The 24,196-nt window shown below is 38.3% G+C and overlaps 1 protein-coding gene across 14 annotated transcripts in view; it reads left to right on the top strand.

Annotated features, from left to right (window-relative positions):
- Positions 1 to 24,196, top strand: part of FARS2 (phenylalanyl-tRNA synthetase 2, mitochondrial) — a 471,129-nt gene that overhangs the window by 109,530 nt on the left and 337,403 nt on the right. For all 14 annotated transcript variants that reach the window (XR_014147549.1, XM_081827736.1, XM_081827742.1 and 11 more), the window contains one exon: positions 3,327 to 3,486. Coding sequence is in view for 13 of the 14 variants with exons in the window: in XM_081827736.1 (XP_081683862.1) it covers positions 3,327 to 3,486 (160 nt within the window). In the remaining variant the exon portion in view is untranslated. The remainder of the gene's footprint in view (positions 1 to 3,326; positions 3,487 to 24,196) is intronic.

Genomic DNA, 24,196 nt, shown 5'->3' with positions numbered 1-24,196 from the left:
GGTAACTTTTGTATTTACATCTTTTTAAAGCTCTCATTTCACTGTTTTCTTGATTAACTTACTAGTTTGTTTGAAAGGTGGTCTTTAACTATTACCTATCTTGTATACAGTAACCAATGTGTGTATTTCACTTTTCACTTCTACTCCCTCTCCTTCCATTTCTTGTTCCATTATTTCTGCTTTCTTTTAGTCTCAAATCTATAATTTTATACATTAATGTGTTAGTCATCATTAATGTGTGCTGGGTTATCTTTTGCTTGAATAAGATGCTTTGGTGAATTCTTCAAAAAGAGCTCTTTAATGTGAAATTCCCCATGTTCTTGTATGTTTACAGCTTTTTCTATAAACCTGATATGCAAAAGCCAGTGTTGCTGGGTATAAAATTCTTGGTTCATAACTTTTTCTTTGTTTTTTGAAAAAAATTTATTATTATTGAATTGTTTGAAAATATAGCTCCATTATTGCCCTGTTTTGTATGTTGTTTTGAAGAGTCTGATGCTAGTCTAATTTCTTTGCCTTTCTAATTAATTGGATCATTTTGCCTGGAGGCCTAGGGGATTTTTTTCCTCTTCATCTTTTAGGTCTGGTAGTGTTTACCAACATATGTCTTGTGTTTTGTCCTCTCAGGTGTATTTTCTCAAGTACTTATTTTATCTAGTGCACAATAGTTCTGCTCTTGTGTTCTGTTTCTCCTCTTTCAGGGACTTCAAATTATATACATGTTATTCCTTCTTTGCATGGCTTCCGTTTCCACCACTTTCTCTCTGACTCTTCTTTCTTCACCTCATCGTTCTTACCTTGTTTGTCTTCCTGCTTTTCTTCAATGCCCTGATTAAATCTTCACTGAGGCCTTTCTTTCCTGTGTACTTCATAATTTAGACTTCCATTCTGAGATAAACTTCTTTTCTTTCTTTCCTTTGTTCAATCAACTCTGTTTTCATTTCTTCCTGTTTTCCATACATTTTTGTCTTAATTTTTGAGTTTCTGACTCAAGCAGTTATTTATACCCCCAAATGCTTGTTTTAGTGTATTTAATTTAGTCTTGAAGTATTATGTTAACCTTCTTGACTTTCTTTTTGAGGAAAAGGGAAAAGGGTTATATTTTCATCAGTTCAACTGTATTGAATGGTTTCCTGATTTTGTGGGGGGCAGCAATAATTCTCTGTAGCTTTATTTTATTTTCTTCTGTTACTTTTTGTGGGTTTTTGGTTGTTCAGAAGAATTTGTAGGTTGTCTTGGTGCCCTCTTCTGTTAGTGCAGCAAAGTGCAGAATTTTTAGTGGAATTTTTTGTGTTTTTTGGATTTTTTTTTGGTGAGGTGGGGAAGGGAATGATTTTATAAATCCTCTAAGTGTTTAGGTTTGCTTTATTTTATGGAACTCTAAGTTTTCTCTTTTGCTTTTTTCTCCTCCCCACCCAGTTGCCAAAGGATGTCTTTCATAATTTTCATCTTTTTCTCTTCCCTTGTAACCATGCCTTTTGAGGACTGACTGTCACTTTTAATTGGTCATGCTGTCCCTTACTTGTGCCTAGTCACATCTCCTAGAATATTTGTAGTACTTTCACACTAATGGCACTTACTCTTTCTAGTGGTGATTTTAGATCAACTTTAATACCTCACTAGTTCCCCTTTTCTCTCTTCCCCTCTATTTTTCTCAGCTTGCCCTGACTTATCTCAAAGGTAATAAGTGGGATGCGAATATAATAGCTCCTTTTCTCTGGGATTTATTTAACTTGCGTGCCTGACTTCCTTCCTCCCTCCCTCCCTTCCTCCCTCCCTTCCTTCCTTCCTTTTTACGAGCAATCATTTTAAAATGTGGGCATTGTCTGTTTCATGTGAGGGCATGGTCTTTAATAGTTTTATTTGCTCTTTTTGTTCTCAGTTACTTTTAGAATAGGTGTTGAAAGGCATAGACTTTGGCAGCTGCATTGTCTTCAGTTCTCATAGGACTAATTTGAGTTATAGGATGGTAGAATTTTTTTCTTAGAAGATTTTGGTTTGATTTGCTGGGCACTTAGAGGAGCTACCGGTCTGTGATTGCCTTAGTCCATGTTCACAGCCTGAGGTTCTATCTCTTGCCCAGGTAATGTGACCGCTAACTGCAAGTCTGTACAAGAATATTGTATTCATCCTTATCACGGGGTAAGTCCTTTAGGACTATTTATTTGATAGCCCAACTTGGTCAGGCACCGTGGACTTTCACTTGAGCCTCATTTGCCATGGTAAGCTGTCACAACCAACATTCAGCTTTTCAGTTGATAACATTGGATATGTAAATATTCTCAGTGTTCCTCTCTGGCTTATGCTGGCCTTTTTTTTTTTTTTTCTTTCTGGTTTTGTGCTTTCTTGTACAGTTTTAAGTTATTCCTCTCTATTGTGTTAGTTCTATGCTTTTAAGAATTTTTGTATATTCTAGTAGATTTATGAGGTTCTAATTATTCAGCTCAATATTACTGGAAATAGCAGTTGACTTTTTTTTGTTAAAACATTTAAAAAATTTTATTTCTTTGGACATTAGGTGGAAAGAATGATAGATTCATTTGCTCAGTTATCCATCTTGAGTCCTCTCCTAGAAGGTGAAGATCTACTTTGTTGTTAAAGATGGGGACACTTTATTTTAGTCGTAAAACAGCTCATGACTAATAACAGGTGTGATTAATAATGATGATTGTGATGATAATCAAAATTATTTAGCCATTGCAATGTGCTATGCTTTTCATATATTTATTTAATTATCACAAAGTCTCTTAATTTAGTGTTATTATATCTACTTTACAAATCATTACCTGAAACTTATCTACCATAATACTTGTCCTGGTTCACTCCGATAGTAAATGGCAAAAATATGTTTCAGGTCCTGTCCTGGGCTTTGGAGATAACAAGGTTAAGCAAAGTCCAACATGCTTCCTGCCTTCATGAACTTTACAGAATTTAATTCTTGGATTATACTTTCTTACATAGTCTCAGGTCACACTGTAAGGACTCTGTAGGATGGTCAGGAATATAATTTTAGAGTCTGAAAGCCTGATTCACTGATATTTGCACTAGCATTGAAGATAATGTCTCTTTTGAGGAAATGACTGTAAGTTAAGCCAAAGTAAAATGAAGAGATGAGAAAAGATCAGAACAGCGTCTTTTAATTCCCTAAAGACTCTCCATTACATGTAGCACAGTGCTTTGTTCAAAGTCAGTAGTAAATGAATGTTACTTTTAGTATGTTCATTGACTAGAAGACTTAACGAATTTTATTCCCACACTATGTTTTTTCATGTAGGCTGGCCAGAATACTATTTTTATTTATGCATGTTATTTCTCTTGGTTTACAGTTATTTGCTGGCATGAAGGATGGAGAAAGCCTACAGCTCTTTGAACAGAGTTCTCGCTCTGCCTATAAACAAGAGACACATACCATGGAGGCCATGAAGCTCATCGAGTTTGACCTTAAGCAAACACTTACCAAACTTGTGACACATATTTTTGGAGATGGTAGGTATCAAATGACTTTGTCTTTCTTTGGGGGATTAAATATTTAACAAATACCATCTTTCTTGAAGTCATTAAGTCTAGGTGTTCCTAGATTTTTTTAGTCTAAGTTGTGGCTTAGTGTTTTTCATCCTCCGTGAGGTAGAACTTATGGATTTGCTGGTTCATTTCACTTGAGGAGCAGGAGGACATGAAAATGGAATTAGCTTGAGAAAGAAAAATGATTACAACCTTTGATAAGAATGATAATGGATTAGGATTGTGGAGAGAAAGTCTATTGGCTGATTAGTATTATTTTATTGCTGCATTATCATTAATATAGTACTTGGATTGATGGGGCAAGATTCTCAACCATGTGAGTTGGCCCAGTGGAAAATTTTGTATGTTGGCATACTGATTACTGTTATCAATAGCAAACATATTAACAGTGAATTTCCTGGAGGCAGAACAATCTTTTTAAGACCTGGATTCTCACTTTAGTCATTTACTCTCCCTTATATCTCCAGGATAATTTTTTGTCTGTAATGCCCCCCACCCCCTTCACTATTTCTAATTTATTGAGACAGTATTTTGCTTATTTTTAGAAACATGTAAAGAGAAGGTTAGGGGATTTTTTTTTTTTTAAATTGTGACCTGTATTTTATTTTTTAATTTATTTTATTTATTAAAGATTTAATTACTTATCTGACAGAGAGAGAGAGAGAGCACAATCAGGGGAAGCGGCAGGCAGAGGGAGAGGGAGAAGCAGGCTCCCGGCCGAGCAAGGAGCCTGATGTGGGGTTCGATCCCGGTACCCTGGGATCGTGATATGTTCTGAAGGCAGACGCTTAACTGACTGAGCCATCCAGGCGCTCCAATCGTGACCTGTTTTTTACAGGATGTTTAGAAGACAGAAGCCTAGCATGGTTAGGATTCTCTTTTATTCTCCTACTATTCTTACAAAATTTTTTAAGGAACAGCTTTATTGAGTTATAATTGATACAAAATAAGCGATACATATTTAAAATGTACAAGCTGCTAAGTTGACATTCAGTAAACTGAACATATGTACACACTTTTATGAGTTTTGACATATGTATGCACCTATGAAACCACCAGCAGAATCAAGATAATGAACATATCTATCACCCAAAAAAGTTTCTTTCTGTTCCTTGGTAATCTCTCCTTCCTGCTCTTCCTTACAGTTCCTTATCCCAGGACATCAGTGATCTACCTTCTGTTACTATTGATTAGTTTATACCTTCTAGATTTTTATAAATGGAATCCTATGATATGTACCCTATTTTTGGGGGGGGTGGGGCTTACTATAATTATTTTAAGATCCATCCATATTGTAGTGTATATCAGTAGTTCATTTCTTTTTATTGCTCAGTGGTATTCCATTCCATAGTTTATTTATTCATCTACACATTCATATTTGTTTATTCATCTACCCATTGATAGACATTTGGATCATTTCCAGTGTTTCACTATTACAAGTAAAGTTATGCACATTCATGCACAAGTCCTTGTAAGAACACATGCTTTTATTTTGCTTTGGTAAACACCTAAGAGTGGAATGGCTACACCATATGGTAGTTGTATTTTAACTTTCTAGGAAGCCACTGAACTATTAGCTGATGTGGTTGTGCCATTTTACATTCCTTTCAATAGTGTATGAAAATTCCAGTTGCTCTATGTCTTCAACAGCACTTAGTATGTTCAATCATTTTATTTTATTTTTATTTATTTATTTTTTGTGGGGAGAGAGAGAGAGGTGAGTAGGGGCAGAGGGAGAGGGAGAGAGAATCTTAAGCAGGCTCCATGCTCAGTGTGGAGTCTGAGGTAGGACTTGATCTCATGACCCTGAGTCCATGACTTGAGCCGAAATCAAGAGTCAGACACATAATTGACTGAGTCACCCAGGCGCTCCTGGTCAATCATTTTAATTTTAGACATTCTAATAGGAGCATAGTGGTATGTCAAAGAAGCATTCAGCATATATAAAGAATGCCTCCAAATAAACAAGCAAAAAATCAACCTAAGAAATGGGTAGACATTTGGTGAAGGTGACAAATGGTGTAACTAGAATGACTAATGAACATAGGAAAAGATGTTCACCCTTATTAGTAACAAGGGAAAAGCAAATGAAAACCACTGTGAGTTATTGATTGTCATTTTTCATATGTGAAAACCTACATACCTAACATTTGTAAGTGTTGACAAAGATAACAGAAAAATAGGATGAAATACACAGTGTTGGCTGTATGTACGAGTCTCAGTTATCATTCCCCCAGCTGGAAGTTGAGTGTTCACCTACTATTAATTTATGTCTATTTTTTTGTACCTCCAGATTTCCCTACTTATGTGTGAGTTCAAATTGTATTTACAAAGGTTCTTGTTCTAATTCATTAAGCCTCTGCTGCCCTGTTTTAGCAAGGTTTATTGGAGCATCTCCACTGCTGTATTGTAAAATGAATAGTTAATGTAATATTTAAGAAACCACTAAATAATTCTGTATATTCTTTATATTCCTGTCCTTTTAAAAAGAGTACATCAACTTCCTGCTACTGTCTATTTCCAGGAGGCAGAAAACGGTATTAGGGAGGAGGTACAAATCAGGCTTCCAAGTGTGTTCATAGTGTTTTATTAAAATCAAAAAGACATGAAGTTAAATATGACAAAATGTTACGATTTCATAAAACTGAATGGTGGGTGCATGGATGTTTGCTATTTTCTATTTCTGTCTCTTGGTATGAAATATTTTGTATTAAAATGATGTAATAGTGAAACAGGTTTCAGATAGAGATTGCTGATGGGAAAATCCTATTATAACCAGTTTCTCTTTACCTTCATGATAAAAGAAAGGATTTGTGTTGGAGGGAGATGGATTGTGTTGTTCAGGCCATTTTCAAGGCAGGTTAGGGTAGAAGGGATGGTAGTATTGGAGGGAGAGATAGCGTTCCTTCTCCAGCAGCTTTACAAACAGATTGAGGACCATCTGAATTTTCCCACTGTCAAACCATGGAAAGAATTGTTTTTAGAGCCCTCTTTATTTAGGCCTTGCAAAACATTTCTGTCATCAAATGATTTGCTATTGATGAGGTTTAGGAACTGCCACCTCGTTAGATTACTGAGTGGTTCTGAATAGGCAGGTGGCCTCCTTTCTTAAAAGCTTAGTATTTGTGTTTCTCCTACTTGGTTAGTTTTCATTATTTTCTTCCCCTGTCACCTGGTTTAGTCCTCCCAGCCCCTTTACCCTTCAACTGAGTAATTCTTTCTTCTTTTTTCCCAGCTGGAGAATTCTTATTTATCCTCTAGTGTCAACTCAGATGTCCACTAACCAGGGACCTTTCCTGGTGCTCATGCTGAGTCCCAGAGGTGCTGCCTCTTCTATGTGCTCATCTAAGCTCTCTTTGGGGGTGGGTTTTTATTTTTTGGAGCAGGAAGCACCATTGGATTTCCGACACATTGCAGGCATCACAGTGTTGAATAAGTGAGACATAATAGCTTGTTTTCAAGGAGCCATGAAGCTTGACTCCTCTCACTGGGAAGCAGAAGTGTTATGGGAGCATGTAGGAGAGGCACCTCCTCTGAGATTTGGCATGTGCGCCAGGACAGGTTCCCGGCTGGAGGAAGTCAGAGCTGACGCTAGTCATTGAGCATAAGCACACAGCGCTACAGCATTAAGGAATGAAGAATGGAAGAGAAAGGAAGAAAAATGGTTAACAGAAAAAAAATCTCGTGTCCACTGAGAGATGGTAGTGTGCAATCAGAAAAATTAAATTTAAGTTCTCTTTCCTCCACTTTGAAATCTTTAACAGGTCAATTAGTGCTTTAAGCCTCAGTTTTCTTAGAACTTTTAAAAAGCCAAGGCAATAATACTTGTTTCCCCTGAGAATAAAATGAGGTAACATATGTGAAAGGTACCTTGTGAGGAGAAAATAGTAAATAAATGTGTAAATATGAAAAAAAAATAAAGGGAAGAAAAATGAGGACACGGCAATAAAAACAGGGAGCTTATGAAGAAATACAATACAATCAAAGAACCAGCCAGCAAATATTTTAAAAAGAAAACAATGTTCTAGACCTTGTATAGATTATAAAACCTTCCCAGGGGCCTAGGGGATTATTTCTCTGAATCTGGTGCTGGATTTCCTTTACGTTATTATTTTTAATATTTGTATTCGAATAGCATTCAAAATCATGCATTGAGGTGAAAGTTTCCCGGTAGCAATTTTCCTTATAAGAGAACATTTCTGCAGTGTATGATTTCTCTGACTGTGGTGCCTATCTTACATGATGGGCATGTTCATGGCCAAGAATTGAGAATCTTAACTTTTGAAAGAGTAGTGAAGTTGTAGCCTCTCTATTTCAGACAATTTGCTTTATTTGCTTTATTTTTGCTTTATTTTTAAAATGCTATTAGCCTAGACTTTTAGGTTTCAGGTTTCATTACAGATGAGAGTCGCTATTTTATAAATCTTCAAATTCACATTTTGTTTGTAAGACTGAGTTGGCAGAATTGTGGAATATGGCGTTGAAGTAAAAAAACTAGTTTGGAGAATACGTGTTGTTCAGTGCACTAAAGTCTATCTGTGAGAAAAGCCTTTTATTTTTTCTTTCCTTCCAGCCATGAGATTATTTTTAACCCCATTCACACAGTAGCCAATTACCCTGAAAATCCTTAAAGACACATCTTCGCCTAACCCCGGCGTATCTTTGCCATATGTATGGCCAAGGGAGCTGTCGCCGGGAGGGGTGTGTGAGCTTGTCCCCAGGTGTGTTTGCATGTATAGAACATCTGCTAAGATGCTTCTTGGGTTGGATGCTAAGCAGGGTGGGAAGATGAGTCAAACCCAGGTCCATCTTATGAACTACAAGGGCAAGGAGGTATGTATCCTAAGAAACAGGTGCTGTGCGCTCTCCTACGGTTCACGCTGAATCTTAACAACTCCCTCAAGACTCTTGGCTGTTTCTTCTGCACTCTGAGCAGAAGTGCCATGTTCTTCAGGCATTTCAGAGGATCATTTAACTCTTTTTTGGGGGGCGGGGGTGCTAGTTTCTGAAAAATTCCTTGGTAAACCTGTCCAGGTACAAACAATCTGGGTGTCATTTAGATTAATAATAGCTTTAATTATGGTAATGACAGTGCTAGAGATAATAATTAACAGTGTCAAAGTCTGCACACGGATCTTTTTGTTTCGACCTGCATCTATGATTATAATCTCTATTTTTTGTGGAACCTACACATGGAGAAATGCAGTGCTGTGAAGATCACACAGCCAGGAAGTGTTTGAGCCCGGTTTTATTAGCCCATTGGTCTGACTTTCGAGCCCAGGTTAGAGGTTAGCTCTTTTGAAAAGATAGAAAGTAATCATTTAAGTAGTATTTCAGAGACTGTGAGGTCTACAAAAGCCATGATGTCAAAAAAACCAAAAACGAAAAACCTGGGCATCTCCCTAGGCATTCCCTTGTGACTCTCCCCATACCCTGACTCCTATAGCTAGCTCGGGGTAGAGCCCTATTTGCTACATCATATGCAATTACATTTTAAATCCAAAGATAATTTAAAACTTCAGATTCGGTCTTTCTTTACTTAGTTGATGAGCAGTAACTGCCTCAGCAGGGCTCAGAATTATCCAATAATTCTTTTTATATTTGTTTTTATGGTCTAAACCTGCTTTCCACTTTTTTGATGTTGTTATTAATATCACCTTCCTTTGTTCTTGAAAAGCAAAATTAAAAATCAGAACACACTATTTCCTTGTGGCAATTTGTTGTTATTACAGCTGCTTTAGTGTCGGGGTTTTTTTTTCCCCCGCCTCTCCAAAGCAGTTTTATTATTTTCTGCTAACATTTCAATTGCACCAGCATCCTAAGGCTGAGAGATGTTACCAGTTTGGAATTAGAAAGAAATAAAATAACCCTTTAGACTGTTTTCATGCTTATGGCATTTGCTGTCATTTTTAACGTTTCTAAATTGTTTCCCCAATATTTTGTATCATATTTGGCTGATCGTTTCTTTCAAAGCAACGGGGGTTTAGGATTGCTAACGTTTTAGTTTCACTTTCTGTCCTTCAGGATTTACAGCTCTTCTTCTGCACAGTCTTGCTAAACATTGGACTTTCCATTTAGAAAGCACTGACCTCATAGCACAGTTTAGATTAACTAGTCTGATGGAGAAATGGACTGTGACCCTCTGCTGTTGACTAGATATGTTGCCGGGGGCAAGTCATGTCTCTTACTTTTGTTTCAAATAAAAAAGACCTGTGATGGTCATTGAGGTGCATGTCCCAGGAGCCTCTCCAAGGACCCTGGCTGATGGGAGTACAGATGGCCTCCAGCTGTCAGTTCCTTTGGGAATTGCCTCAACTGGGGGCTGCCTCCTTGCTCAAGGACATGCCTTTCTCAGGGCTGCCCACATCTAAAGACTGGTTGTGGCAGAAATATAAAGGCCCAGCATTTTGACCCACCACACTACCAGGGCACCACACCACAACCCCACCACGGGGCAGTTTTGATTGGCTAAGTTCCAGAGCTGTGATGAGGTTAAGGCTTTGTTGGGCCTCATTGCAGCTCATTGACTTCTCCTTCTGCCCCAACTTGTTGTCACCTTCTTCCTCCATAGGTGTTGATACCCCCAAAATAACCTGCTTGTCAATCCAGCCTACATATGGTCCCATCCAGCTGAAACATTCTAGGGCTCTGTGTTGTGAATGTTGTCCTGGTCAAGAGTAATGTCATTTGGTAACGGTACTGAAGATCCCATATCTTCCATATCTCTTTCACATTTTTTTTTCTATCTACCAATACTTGTTAATATAAATTAAGTGAAAGTAATTGAGAATAATAATTGGGTTTATAGTTGTTAGTTCTACTTTGTTCCTAAAATTGAATCCAATTAAAAAAGTTTTAAGCATGTTACTTTAATGATTTTTAAATCAGCTTGTTCGGGCTGTCTAGTATCTGATTTGGAGAGGGTTGTCTTTCTCAGAGTACTCCTAGGAAGTGAAGTACCAAGGTTCTTGTTGCCTTCGGCCAGTGTTGAGTTTTCTGTGCTCATTGTGGCTTGGATGTTGTCCAGGCAGCCTGCACATATAAAAACTGGCTTGACATGGTCAACTTCTATGAGCCTTGGGATCACTAGCTATGAAATGGGGATATGAAGTACGTTGCATTGTATCCACTAGGGGTGTTCAGGGGAAATACGACATCACCTAGGAATTAGATGTAGAGAGACCTAAGACAGTTTTTTTTAGATGTCTGGTAAATGGAGAAAATTTGTATTAGAGTTGACATTTCTGGGCAAAGGAACTGGTACAAGGAAACCTCTTGGGAGAAAGTTTGAGATAGCTATAATTGAATTGAGCTGGAATATTTTTAAGGAGCCTAAAAACGTCCACACTTGTGTGATGGTTGGGCAGGGGCTAGGGAACAGGTTCCCTACTCTAGAGAAATAGGAAGTTGAAATTGTTTGGTGTTTTATGTAAATGAAATAAAATTATTGGGCCTTGAGGTACAGTGAAAAAAGTACTTATAATTTTAGGGATACTGTAATCAAGATGACTAATGTGCCAGGAACTGACCTATTACTTAGCATTTCTGCTTGTAGGTGATTGATATACAGGCAACCTGGAAAACATTAAGATTTACGGGAGAGGGAAATTCCTTCTGTACTTTTTTTCCTTTGTTATCTCTCCTTACCGCCTTTTCTGCTCACACTCCCTTACCACACCATGCCTTGGGTAACTAGGGTGATCTGCTTTCTGTCACTTTAGATTAGTTTGCCTAGATTGTTGTAAACAGAATCCTACAGTATATAGTCTTTTCTTGCCTGGCTTTTTTTCACTGCGCATAATTATTTTGAGATGCTTCCATGTTGTAGTGTGTATTAATACTTCATTCCTTTTTACTCCTGAGTTGTATTATATTATATGGACAGCTCACAATATGTTTATCCATCCAGGTGGATAGGCATTTGGGTTGTTTCTAGGTTTTGGCAGTTACAAATAAAGCTGCTATAAATATTTGTGTTCAGGTCTTTGTATGGGCATATGTTTTTATTTCTCCTGCATAAATAGGTAGGAATGGAATGGCTGAATAGGAGGTGTATGTTTAAGTTTATAAGAGACGGTCAAACTGTTTTTCAAAGTGGTTGATCCACTTTACATTCCTGTTAGTAGGCTATAATAGTAGAAGTTGCTCCTCATCTTTAGCAATACTAGGTATGGTCAGTCATTTTAATTTTAGCCATTCTAATAAGTGTATAGTCGTATCTGATTGTGATTTTAATTTGCATTTCCTTAATGGCTAATGGTGCTGAGTATCATATGTTTATTTGCCATCCATATACCTATTCTTGGGTGAAGCAACCAAATCTTTTGCCCATTAAAATTTTTTAAATTGATTTTCAGAACTTCTTTATGTATTCTGGAGACAAGTCTTTTATCAGATATGTGATTTGCAGATATTTCCCCCCATTCTGTGCCTTATCTTTTCATTCCTTTAACAGTGTCCCTCAAAAGAGCAGAGGTTCTTAATTTTGATGAAATTTAATTAATTCACTTTTTCTTTTATGGAGTATGTTTTTGTTGTAATGTCTAAGAAATCTTTTGTAACCCAAGGTCATAAAGATTTTTCTACTCTGTTTTCTTCTAGAAGTTTTATAGTTTTCAGTTTTATTTTTAGGTTTGTGATTATTTTGAAAAAATTTATATATGCTATGAGCTACGAATTATAGTTTTTTTTGCATATGGATATCCAGTTGTTCTAGCACAGTTTGTTGAAGTGACCATCCTTTCTCTACTTACTTGCCTTTCTACCATTGTCTAAAATCAACTGACTATATATATTTGGGTCTATTTCTGGACTCTATTCTATTCCATTCATCTATTATTTGTCTATCTTGATGCAATATTGCACATACAGTAGTTTCATAATAGGTCTTGAAGTCAGTTAAAGTCTTTCAACTTTGTTCTTGTTCAAAGTTGTTTTAATGAGATGATTTGCATTTATTTGGATGTTGATGTGGTTGAGTTTTTTTTTTATTAAAATGGACTTTATTTATTTATTTAGCTAACTGAACTGTGGTTGAGTTTAAATGATCATTTTTGCTATTTGTTTTGTTTGTCATATTTGTTCTTGGTTCTTTCTCTCTCTTTTTTTTTGTTTTTGTTTTTTAACTTCGCTTCCTTTGGATTAATTGTTGAGTTTTTACTGTTTCGTTTTATCTGCTTTGTTTGGCTTAGTAGCTATAACTTTTTGTGTTATTCTAGCAATTGCTTTATGGTTGGTAGTATATATCTTTAAGTTATCATAGTCTGTCTTCAAGTGATAATATACTACTCGTGTACAGTATAAGAATCTTGCAGCAATAGACTTTGATCTCTCCCTTTCTGGACTTTATGCTATTGGTGTTATGAACTTTACTTTTATATGTGTTATCAACTGCTAAATACATTGTGGTTATTTTTGTTTTGAACAGTTGATTAGCTTTTAAAGATATTTAAATAATAAGAAAAAAAGTCTTATATTTACCCAACTAGTTATGTCCAGTGGTCTTTATTTTTGTGTTATTTTCATTGGGTGAAGGATTCAAGATTGATGGGTTTTTTGTTTTAGTTCTTTAAAAATATTGTTTCTGTCTCTTTTCATTTACATTGTTTCTCTTTAGAAATCTGCTGTCATTCTTGCTTTTGCCTTTGTTCTTCTGTACATAATGTGTCTTTTCTCTTTGACTGTTTTTGAAATTTTTTGTCATTGAATTTAAGCAATTTAGTTATGATTTGTATAGGTGTAGTTTTCTTTAGATTTTTTTGTGTGTGTGTGTGCCTGACATTGATTGAGCTGGGATTGATGGGTTTATATTTTTCATCAAATTTGAGAAATTTTGGTAAATTTTTTCTTCATATATTTTCTCTATTAATTCATTCCTTTTGGGATTCCAATTACATCTATATTTGGCTATTTGAAACTTTTTCACAATTCATTGGTGTTCTATTCACTTTTCTTTCAGTGTTGTTTCTTTTTTTCTCCTTCTGTGTTTCCTTTTGGATAGTTTCCATTGCTGTATCTTCAAGTTTACCAATTATTTTTTTGCAATGTCTAATCTGCTGTTAATTCCAGCCAGTGTTCCTTTCTTATTCACCCCATTCATTTGTTTCAGTTAGGGTCTTTTTTATATCTTCTTTGTCTCTACATAACATTTTCTTTCCTTTAACTTTTTGAACACATTGAGTACTATCATGATACATATTTTAATGTCTTTTTTCTAGTACTTCTATTGTCTGTGTCATTTGTTGATGAATTGTTACTTATTTTTCTCTAGTTTTTTTCTTCTTTGCATGATAATTTTTCTGTGGAATGCCAAGCAGTGTTAATTTTACCTTGTAATATTATCAGTATTTTTGTATTCCTCATAATATTCCTGAGGTTTTTTTCCAGGATTACTTAGAAATACCTTAATCCTTTTGGCCCTTCTTTTTTAAGTCTTGTTAGACAGGACAGCGTAGGGTTTCAGTCCACAACCAATGTAAGACCTGTTTTAGTACTGTAACTGATAACCCATTGATTATTAGGTTTTCTGCTTGGCTTTTGGGAACTGGCAATATTCTTGGTCCTTGTGAGCTCCCAGCATTATTCCCTCTAATCTTTTTGTGTTGTTTGTTCTCTGGCCTTGGGAAGGTTCAAGCACTGACAGTATTCAATTGAATACTAAAGGGTTTTTTTTTTTTTGGCAGGTCTTCAGGGTTTTCTGTCTATACAGTCCTCTTCTCTCCTTCACTCTATCCTACGAATTCTAGTTAACCCTGACTTGTCCAGACTCCCAGCTCTGTCTCTTCAACTTGGGAAGACTTCTGGGCTCTTTCTGTGTTCTCTGTTGGGGCAGTGTTAGGACTCACCTCCCAGGGATCAATGCCCTTGGTTACCTGGATGTCCAGTGTCTCATGTGGCATTTTTTTTGTTTTAGTTTTTCACATGGAAGGGTAAAACTGGTTCATTTTTCCACATTGTCCAGACATGGAAGTCTTTCTTTTTCATTTGACACTTTGACTACTCCTTTTTTTAGATGTAGATCTTCCTCGACTTATGATGGGGTTACGTCCTGATAAACCCATTGTAAGTTGAAAATATCCTCAGTAGAATATGCATTTAATACACCTAACCTGCCAAACATCATAGTTCAGCCTAGCCTACCTTACATGTGCTCAGAACACTTACATTAGCCTACAGTTGGGCAAAATCATCTAGCACAAAACCTATCTGATAATAAAAAAGTCTTGAGTATCTCATGTAATTTGTTGAATACTGAACTGAAAGTGAAAAACAGAATGGTTGTATGCATATAGAATGGTTGGAAGTGTATCAGTTGTTACCCTTGTGATCGCGTGGCTGACTGGGAGTAGCAGCTTGCTGCAGCACAAGAGCCTAGGAAAAGATCAAAATTCAAAATTAGAAGTACGGTTTCTACTGAATGCGTATCACTTTCACTCCATTGTAAAGTCGAAAAATCGTAAGTAGAGTACTGTAAAATAAGAAAAAAAATATATACCTTTTCTTATTTTTCTTATACCTCTTATCACTTACTCTTTTTATTTTTCTTTGGCTTCTTTTTTGATGATGCTTAATGTTTGTAACAGGAATTCTTTGAAACTGGGGGCTGGGGTTTTCCTTCTCAAAGCAGAGTTTGATAGGGAGACGGCTAAAATCTTAAAGTTGCATTGTTTTAGATCTGGTTTACAAAAAGATTGCCTTATGATTTTTTTTTTTTAAGGAAAAATCAGTGAATTGTGCTTTATCTCTTGGGATATTGGAAACATACTTATTTTAAAATATCAGGTTTTTTTTTTTTTTTTTAAGATTTGTTTATTTATTTCGGGGTGGAGAAGGGGCAGAGGGAATTCTAAGCAGACTCCCTGTTGAGTACAGAGCCCACCATGGGGCTCAGTCTCAGGACCCTGAGATCATGAGGCTTGAGCCAAAACTGAGAGTCGGATACTCAACCAACTGAGCCACCCAGGCACCCCTAAAATATCAGGTTGTTTTAGAAAATTAATCTCATCTGGACTGAATTCATGTTTGATGGTTGGTTTTGTTGGCTGGCTTACTTAACATTAGATTTATTCATGTACTTTGGAATTTTGGTTTGCAGGTTCCTGTTCAGTGGAGGATTTTTGCTTTTGTTTTTCTCCTTTTCTCTGTTTTCCTCCCTCTTATCCTCTCCTGCTTTGCTTATTTCTCCCTTATGTGACTTTGCAGTTGGTTTCATGTAGCTCTCTGGGCCTGAAATCCAGAATGGACTTAGAAAGATCTGTCAGATGTACTAACTAGCTCTGATTTAGGGGATGGCAGATCCAACACCTATGGCTTGGATCTCTGAGCCTACAGCTCTTCAGAGCTCCTGCCCCAGGCTGTATTTGGCGAGTTTTTGTCACTCTCCTTTTACGAGCATGAAGCTTATTCCATTCCAGCATCTGACTCTAAGCTTTTAGTCTCCCTCAGATCGCAAGCCAGTAGTACATTATCCTTCTGAAGGCAGGCTCCTGGCTCCTTTCCTGAGTGTGGACCCTGAGCCCAGCAGCACTGTGCTTTCTCCTCTCTCACGGTTTTGCATTTGTGTTCTGTTTCTAGCCTATGGAAGTATTGAATGGAGATTATACCTTTTTGGTTTTTTCCTTTTTATCATACCTGTCGTTAATGTGTTGGAAAAACAAGGAGTCTGATGGTGTCATTTGGTCTTGTAAGGCCACTTTGCATGGAAAACCAAGTTAGTGTAGCTTTCGTTGTCTGCTCCAGTGGAGGGCAGCATAGGGCTTATTGTCTGACACCTGGATTTGAATTCTGATCATGGCATTTACTGTGTAAACTTAGGTATATAAGCTGTTGTGACCACCATTCTTTCTTCTATAAAATGAGAATAATGGTGGTTCCTGAGCAGTGTTTATGCCAGCCTTATACCAGTGTAAAGATTAGAGAAGACATGCAAGGGAGTCAGCACAGCGTCACAGGAAATGAACAGCACATGTTGATTACCTTAGGAATGCAATTTAGAAATGCTTATTTTTTTTGTATTTTTATAAAAGTGAAAGATATTTTAGATTATGGCCTGACTTTCAGTGACGTTCAATTCAAAAATCACCCATTTGGTGTTTAGGTTCTTTACATACTTTTCCTTACTGAATTGTCACCAAAACTCTGTGAGTTAAGTATTCTTATTTTAAGCAAAATGGAGGCAGTGAAGGAGGGTAAGGAACTTGCTTGGCTAAAATGGTGGAGCTGGGATTTGATCCTAGATCTAGGATCACTCTTTCCTTACGCTATGACCCATCTACCCATGTCTCTTTGATCAGATTTGTAGAGGGTGGAGTGTGAGCCTTCTGTCTAGAAGGTTTGTCTGTGTACCATCCTTTGGGAATGGTTGGTGAGGAAGATCGAGGACCAAAGGGCCTGTGGCTGTGGCTCACCTCAGGCCAGGTTGCTGTTAAGCTGTCCTCTCTGCTCCCTACATAGCCAGAGAACAGTCACTTATCCTTGTGCCTCTGACCCCATGCCCAGGTTTGGAAGGAGGGCACATTAAATTGTGCTATACTCCATTTTCAACCCATTATGAGGTGGAGAGATGATAATATCATTTCCAGATCTAAGCTCTGATCAAAAGGATTCCCGTGTCCCTTGTCCAGGGCAAGAGCCTGGAACAACACTTCATCACACAGGTCTTTCCTCCAAGTAGAAGACTGTGATAATAGCTGTGTGATCAGTTACACTATCAGTGTTGGTGATAGAAAATGCTAGGTTTTTTGTTTTCCGCTATTACGTTGGGAATGTCTTAGCAGAGGGAGTCATTGTGGCTGAAATAGTGCTAATAGCTTCTGTCTTGTCCTGTGTGCTGTGGAGGTCCCACACCGAGAATTTTATTACCCTCTTTCCCTCTCTGAGAGGGAAAAGGTAATGTTTCACATTAATTGTGTAGTTGGAATGATTTTATTCCACTTAGCAGTCTGTGGTCCTGGACTCAAGGGTATGTGGCTGTGTAGACACATAGGATTGGTGTGCTGAAGAGTCACTGTGATGGCATTGCCGGGTTTCCAAGGCCCTACATGGGGAATTCACTGTACGTTGTGAATGACTTCATGCTGCTTGTGGGGTGGGCTTTGGAAATGGAATCAACATTCATATTCCCACATGGCTGCCTCAAGCCTTACCTGTGCTTCCTCTCCCTCATTACTGCCAGCCATGTGGTTACTCAGTCCAGAGGATACTCTTCTCGTTTGCTAGGGGAGAGACAGGAGGTGCAAACAGACAGCAAGGGTGAGGGACTCAGCAGGAACCTGGGAGTCTTATCCGTGGTGCTCAGCTTCTTCATTGGCTACGTGGGAGCTGCCCAGGGAGGTCAACCTGGGTGGTCTTGTCTCGGCACCCAGTAGATACCCTGAATGTTCAGCCAGGACCTGAGCTCAGATTTGACTCTTTTACTAACTAGTTGTGTGGTCTTGGCCCCCTTGAAAAATATTGAGCTGATGGGAGTGCAAAATGGTACAACTCCTACAGAGGACAATATTAGAACTATACAAGCATTTCCTCTTTGAACAGCACGGTAGTTTGTTGGAGCACTGTTGCTCATAGCAGAATAATGGATATAATTCAAGTATAAGGGTCTTCTTACATAAATGTGGCAGAGCCACTTGCTGGAACACTATGCAGGAGTAAGGAAAGGAATGAGGCGGTACGTGCTGTGTGTATTCAGGTGGAGAGGCCTACAGAACATATCATTAAGTGAAAAAAGCATGGTGTAGAATAATGTGCAAGAATGCTGTCTTTTATATAAGAAAGGAGGAAAAATAGACGTACATGTTCGTATTTGCTTACATCTGGTGATGAGAAGGTAACCCTAGCAGGGGTCCAAGAGGAGGGTCCAAGAGGAGGCGGTAGGACAGGGACAGGGATGCAGTGACACTTTAACTGATGCCCTATTTTCCCCCAGTTTTATTGAGATATAATTGACATACAAGTTTTATTAGTTTAAGGGATACAACATAATGACCTCGCATGTGTGTATATTATGAAATGATCACAATAAATTTAGCATCCATCAGCTCACATGGTCACAAAAGTTTTGTTCCTTGTGATGCCACTGATGCTCTTTTATATAGTAAAATGTATCCTCTTACAGTATTTCGATTTTGAACCCTGTGAACACAATACCTGTTACATTTTTTTTAAGAGAAGGAGCAGCGAGGGGCAGAGGGAGAGGGAGAGAGAGAATCCTAAGCAGGTGCCACCCCCACCTCGGGAACCTGACTCGGAACTTGATCTCACGACCCTGAGATCATGACCTGAGCTGAAATCAAGAGTCGGACGCTTAACTGACTGAGCCACCCAGGTGCCCCAAAATAATTTTTTTAAAGAAAGCCATTAGAATAGAGAGATATTGAGAAATCTGGGGAAAAAAAATGCCTGTATGCTGCTTGCTGTATTTTCAGTTTAAAGGGCTGTGGGTCTTAATTCAATTAAACAGAAGCAGAAAAGATGGAATTGTCAGGTAACTTTGACGGTGATGGCCGGGTAATTTCCCTAGTGAGACTGTAGTCATCTAGGATGATCTTAGTTTTTCTAAGAATTTATTTTTAGCCTTTCTTTCTTTTTCTCCCCACCTTGCTTTCTTTCCTTGGATGCATGCTAAATCCTGTGCAGAAAGCGTGAGGAGCAGCCCTATATCAGAGCGCTACATTTTATTTCTCTGCTACCAACCAATGAAAAACTTGTTGAAAAATTAATGCCCAATAGCACCTATTAATTGCATATTTGTATAGTCAGTTTAAAAAATTATCTGCTTCAGTGGAGGGAAACTTTGGGAGGATATATAAAATCACTGGTACGTGTTCTAGTTTGGGCCATCAACCTTTTAAAATCTACATTCTCACACCTCTGGGAGGTGGTTCTGATAGCAAAGTCTCATCTTTAAATATAAGGGGTATGGGAAAGAGGACGAATCCCTTAGTGAGCCAGTAAGTCAGGACAATTAAATGTATTATATGAGATCTGTGATGAAGGTGGGTTGGGGGGGTGAGAAGGAATGACACCTGTTTAATATTTACAGTACGTGAGGGTGGTTAAACACTGCAACATCGCATAGGAGACAGGGATTGGTGGGAGGAGACCCCCACACAGCCCCCCTTCATTGTGTCCCCCATTGGTTTTCCAAGGATCGAGCAGTTGTGAGGCTGGTGTACAAAGCAGATGAGATTCAGTGCTGCCTTTCCCATGCCCCTGGTTCCCTGCGGCCAGTAGGGGCAGGTAATACCTCACCAGAGTTGAGAGAATTAGACTTCTAGCAACCCCTCTCCCATTTGAGCTCACAGCATTATTATGAAGGAATTTTCACTAATCATATCTGAGGTCCCAGTTGACTTTGTGCTCTCTTCATTCTTGGACAAAATCAGCATCCTCATTTAGGAGAGAAAGCAGAGTGAGTGCCCACATTGCCAAAGAGGATCTCTGCCTTTGAGAAAACCTGGACTCCTCCCATAGGTTCTTTACTCCAGACCCCCGTGAGATAGCCAGCATTGTACACAGCAGGGAGAAACATCAGTCTCAGAGAGGTTAATTAACCTGCTCACTGTTTCACAGCAAAAAGGTCAAAATCTGAGACGCAAATCAGGTTTGGTTTACTCTCAGGTGTTCTTTCTTCTACTTGGCTCCTAGCTAAAAATTAAGGTGTATAATTTTTGACAGTTGCTATAGTCTCGCAGAGTTCTAAGGCAATTTTTAAAAAGCTCTGAGCTTCATTTATAAATATGGTTTAGTAAATCATTCCGTCCAAACCAACCAACCAACCAAGGAAGAAAGAACAAAAGAAAAAACTTTGGCATTATTTTCCATTAGATATATAACACCTGTGCATTTAATTTCCCTCTATCATCCCAATATGAGATTGGTCTAATGCATAATGAATCTATATGATTTGGACATGTTTTCAAAAAATTTTTCTCTATTAATATGTAACACAAAATACATAGTTTTAAGTGGATTTTTTTACTGACTCCTGGTACATGGCATGTGAATTAAGCCATACTAAGTTTTTAGCTGGCTATTCAGTATCACATCTTTTAATATAAGCTGTATGTCAAGTTGCTTTTTAAACCCAATATATTAATCCTTACTATAGTTTTGAGGTTATGGGGACAAAACATGAAGAAAGCGTATTTTGGGTGTTACATAAAAGTATTAAATAAGGGATGACTGGGTGGTTCAGTCGGTTAAGCGTCTGCCTTCAGCAGGTCATGATCCCAGGATCCTAGGATCAAGTCCCCATCAAGCTCCTTGCTCAGCAGTGAGTCTCCCTCTCCCTCTGCCTGTCACTCCCCCTGCTTGTGCTCTCTCTCTGACAAATAAATAAAATCTTAAAAAAAAAAAAGTATTCAATAAATGATTCCACTAGTAGTGATTTAAAAGAATTAGTGTTAATGTGTCAATGTAACTGGAATTTAAATTGTTAGAAAATATAGAAAATATGGTGTTTTGGCAAAAATTACACATTAACTAATAGAATTTACTTTCAAATAAGGACCATTTATGTTTGAAGTAGAGCTACAGGCTTCCCCAAACTGGGGTTTCATAGATTTTGGCTCTTGCCTGTTGTGAAGGAAGCAGAATTGAAGAACTGAAGTCTTTAAAGAAGTGGAACAAAGAGGATAAATGGTGTATGGGCTTTGCATTCTTTGCAAGGTCATGTAGATTTAAAAAGGAAACTTTTAACAAAGGATCCAAGGAGGTGAAGAGGATTACAAATGTTCTAGATGCATTGGATGTAACTTTTGCCAGTCTGTGTTTTCTTAGTTTCTGTGATATTATTATTAATGGGTTCTGCTCCACAAGTGAGTAATACTAATCATCTTCACGTGTTCTGCAATTACTTTCCTTGTTCCTGACAGATGCCTTTGGGGGCACTTGAGCAAGAAGAAACCCAGGGCCAGGGTGACTGAGGTCTGAAACCAAAAAACAGCAAGGGTTGATGCAACCAATATATGGACATTTGATCTTAAGAATTTATGCAACATTAAAAACATGTTATTCCAAAGTTATCGTTTTTCCTACTTCTAGAAGTGGCCAAAACCCTTTGGTAAAAAAAGCTTCCCAGAGAAGGGGTGAGATCCTTACATCACTTTCCAGTTCAGTCCTTGTGCTCTCTTGACACCATCACACCAGCAGCGCAGATGGGTGTGTGGAGATAGAGTCCTGTCTCTATGCAGGCTTCACTTCCCATAGACTTTATGCAGTAGGGATTTAGTTTGAGCTTAATACAAATTGATAATAGAATTACTTTAATCAACACGTGATTATTATCAGGGCTTAGTAATATCTGAAATAATCTTTCTTCTTGGGGTAGGGACTTAAGGTTTTACAGGTGTGAGATATAAAGCTATGTAAACTAAATTCTGTGTGGGGTGCCTGGGTGGCTCAGTTGGTTAAGCATCTGCCTTTGGCTCACAGGTCATGATCTCAGTCCTGGGATCAGTCTCCCTGCTCAGCGGGGAGCCTGCTTCTCTGTGTCCTCCCTGCTTGTGCTCTCTCTCACTATCTCTGTTGATATCTCTGTCTGCCTCTCTCTCAAATAAATAAATAAAATCTTAAAAAAAACAACCCTAAATTGTATGCATTTAGCTTGTCCAAAGGAATAAAATAAGGATATGCAAGAAAAATTAATTTGTGTAGACCTCACCTAACTCTGTTCCAGGTGATGTTTAATTATGTCATGATGGAATCATCCTGTTAACCCTGAGTACTCATCTTGCTTTTGGTAGAATTTGATCCAAGCCATGTAAACAAAATTGGTTTTTCTAAATTGTTTTCGCTAGGTGATTTGTGCTTATCTGGCAGGAGTTACAAAAAAGAATGATAAAAATGCTTTATCTGCTGGTCCGTCGGCACTCAGTTATATATCCCAGTGCTTCACACATTTCTGTTTACCAGCAGGACTGCCTCTGCAGCTTTTTAATAAAAATATGGTAGGGGATTGTTGGTCCCAAAGATGGACAAACACACAGGTGTACTGATACCTTCTTCTCAGAACATAGTGGCAAATAAGCACCTGCTCTGCATCCTAGTGGCTTCCGTACAGAAAAGTCAGAACTACTCAGGGGACGACACTTCTCCAGTGGCCTGCAACAGGAACAACTTTTTCACCCCCCATTAGAAGAACTGTTGGCGAAATCTATTCAGTAATAAGAAGGAAGGAACTAGGGGCACCTGGGTGGCTCAGTTGGTTAAGCACCTGCCTTTGGCTCAGGTCATGATCTATTAGCGGGGAGCCTGCTTCTTCCTCTCCCTCTGCCCACACGCCCCCCCCCCCCGCTCGTGCTCTCTCTTGAGTGCAAGCGCTCTCTCTTAAATAAATAAATAAAATCTTTTAAAAAAAAAGACACTAATGATATGTGAATCATGGGTGAATCTTAAAATCATTCTGCTGAGTGAAAGAAGCCATACCAAAAAAAAAGTACATGCTGTATGATTGCATTGTTATAAAATTCTAGAAAATGCAAACTCCTTTGTAGGGACAGAAAGGAGATCTGCAGTTGCCTGGGGATGTGGGGATGAGAAGAGGTGGGGGCAACAGGCAGGTGGGTAGGGTTACTAAAGGGCACTTGGAAACTTTTGGGGTTGATGCATATATTCATTATATTGATCGTGGTGACAGTTTCATGGATGTATACATGTTAATGTTTGTCAAATTGTGCACTGTATTTTATGTTCAGTGTAACGTTTGTTACAGCACATGTATAACAAGAGGGGGAAATATGGTATTACTGGTGTAACAGAAATCAGTTGTCACTTGCTATAGACAGCAGGTAAGTAGGAAAATAAGGCAACTAAAATGTTCTTAGAACAATGAAAGAAAAGCCTACCTTGTCCTTTGTCATCTGGGGCATAGGGAAGGTCCCCATGTTTCATAATTCTGTTCTCTTGTGCTTTTTTTTTTTTTTTAAAGATTTTATTTATTTTTTGACAGAGAGAGAGACAGCGAGAGAGGGAACACAAGCAGGGGGAGTGGGAGAGGGAGAAGCAGGCTTCCTGCGGAGCAGGGACCCGGACGTGGGGCTCGATCCCAGGACCCTGGGATCATGACCTGAGCCGAAGGCAGATGCTTACCTACTGAGCCACCTAGGTGCCCCTGTTCTCATGTGCTTTTTGATTCTTGAAATACCTTATTTTGATGGGCAGGAATTATATTTTAATTGTCAAGAGCGTGAGTTTTGGAGTCGGGCCGACCTGGGTTTGGCCTAGTCATCTGCTAGCTCTGTGCCTCTACACTTGAGCTATCTATTCATCTTTTTCCCTGTGAGGTGGGCTGACAGAGTCCTCAATAAATGGAAGCAATTTTTGTTATTTTTATTTTTTTCATTTCACATTCTGATTCCCACAAGGTTTAAAATGCAGATAGTCTTGGGTGAGAAAAGACAGTATTCTCAGTTCGTAGGAGGTCATGTTACCATGGAGAAATGGAATCAGGAGCGTTTGCTTAAAGAACAGAAAGATCATTACACAAAGTGAAGGGAGCCAGGGCAGGAGACTGTAGATGATTCGTCAGCTGCCCACTTTTCTGTGTTCCTCATGGTGGGTATCTAGCTACCACGTGACCTTCGCATCTGCTTTTTCTGCTGTTAGTAATGTGTGCTCTTTGCAGGGTTTAATTGTTTTTAATTCATTAGTCTTTTCCTTTGTTAATTAATAATAA

The sequence above is a fragment of the Leptonychotes weddellii genome, chromosome 8, assembly GCF_054177405.1.
Source record: "Leptonychotes weddellii isolate Sample4059 chromosome 8, ASM5417740v2, whole genome shotgun sequence".
NCBI classification, from domain to species: domain Eukaryota; kingdom Metazoa; phylum Chordata; class Mammalia; order Carnivora; family Phocidae; genus Leptonychotes; species Leptonychotes weddellii.
Note: the sequence above shows the minus strand (reverse complement) of the source record. Positions and strands in the feature narration are given on the sequence as shown.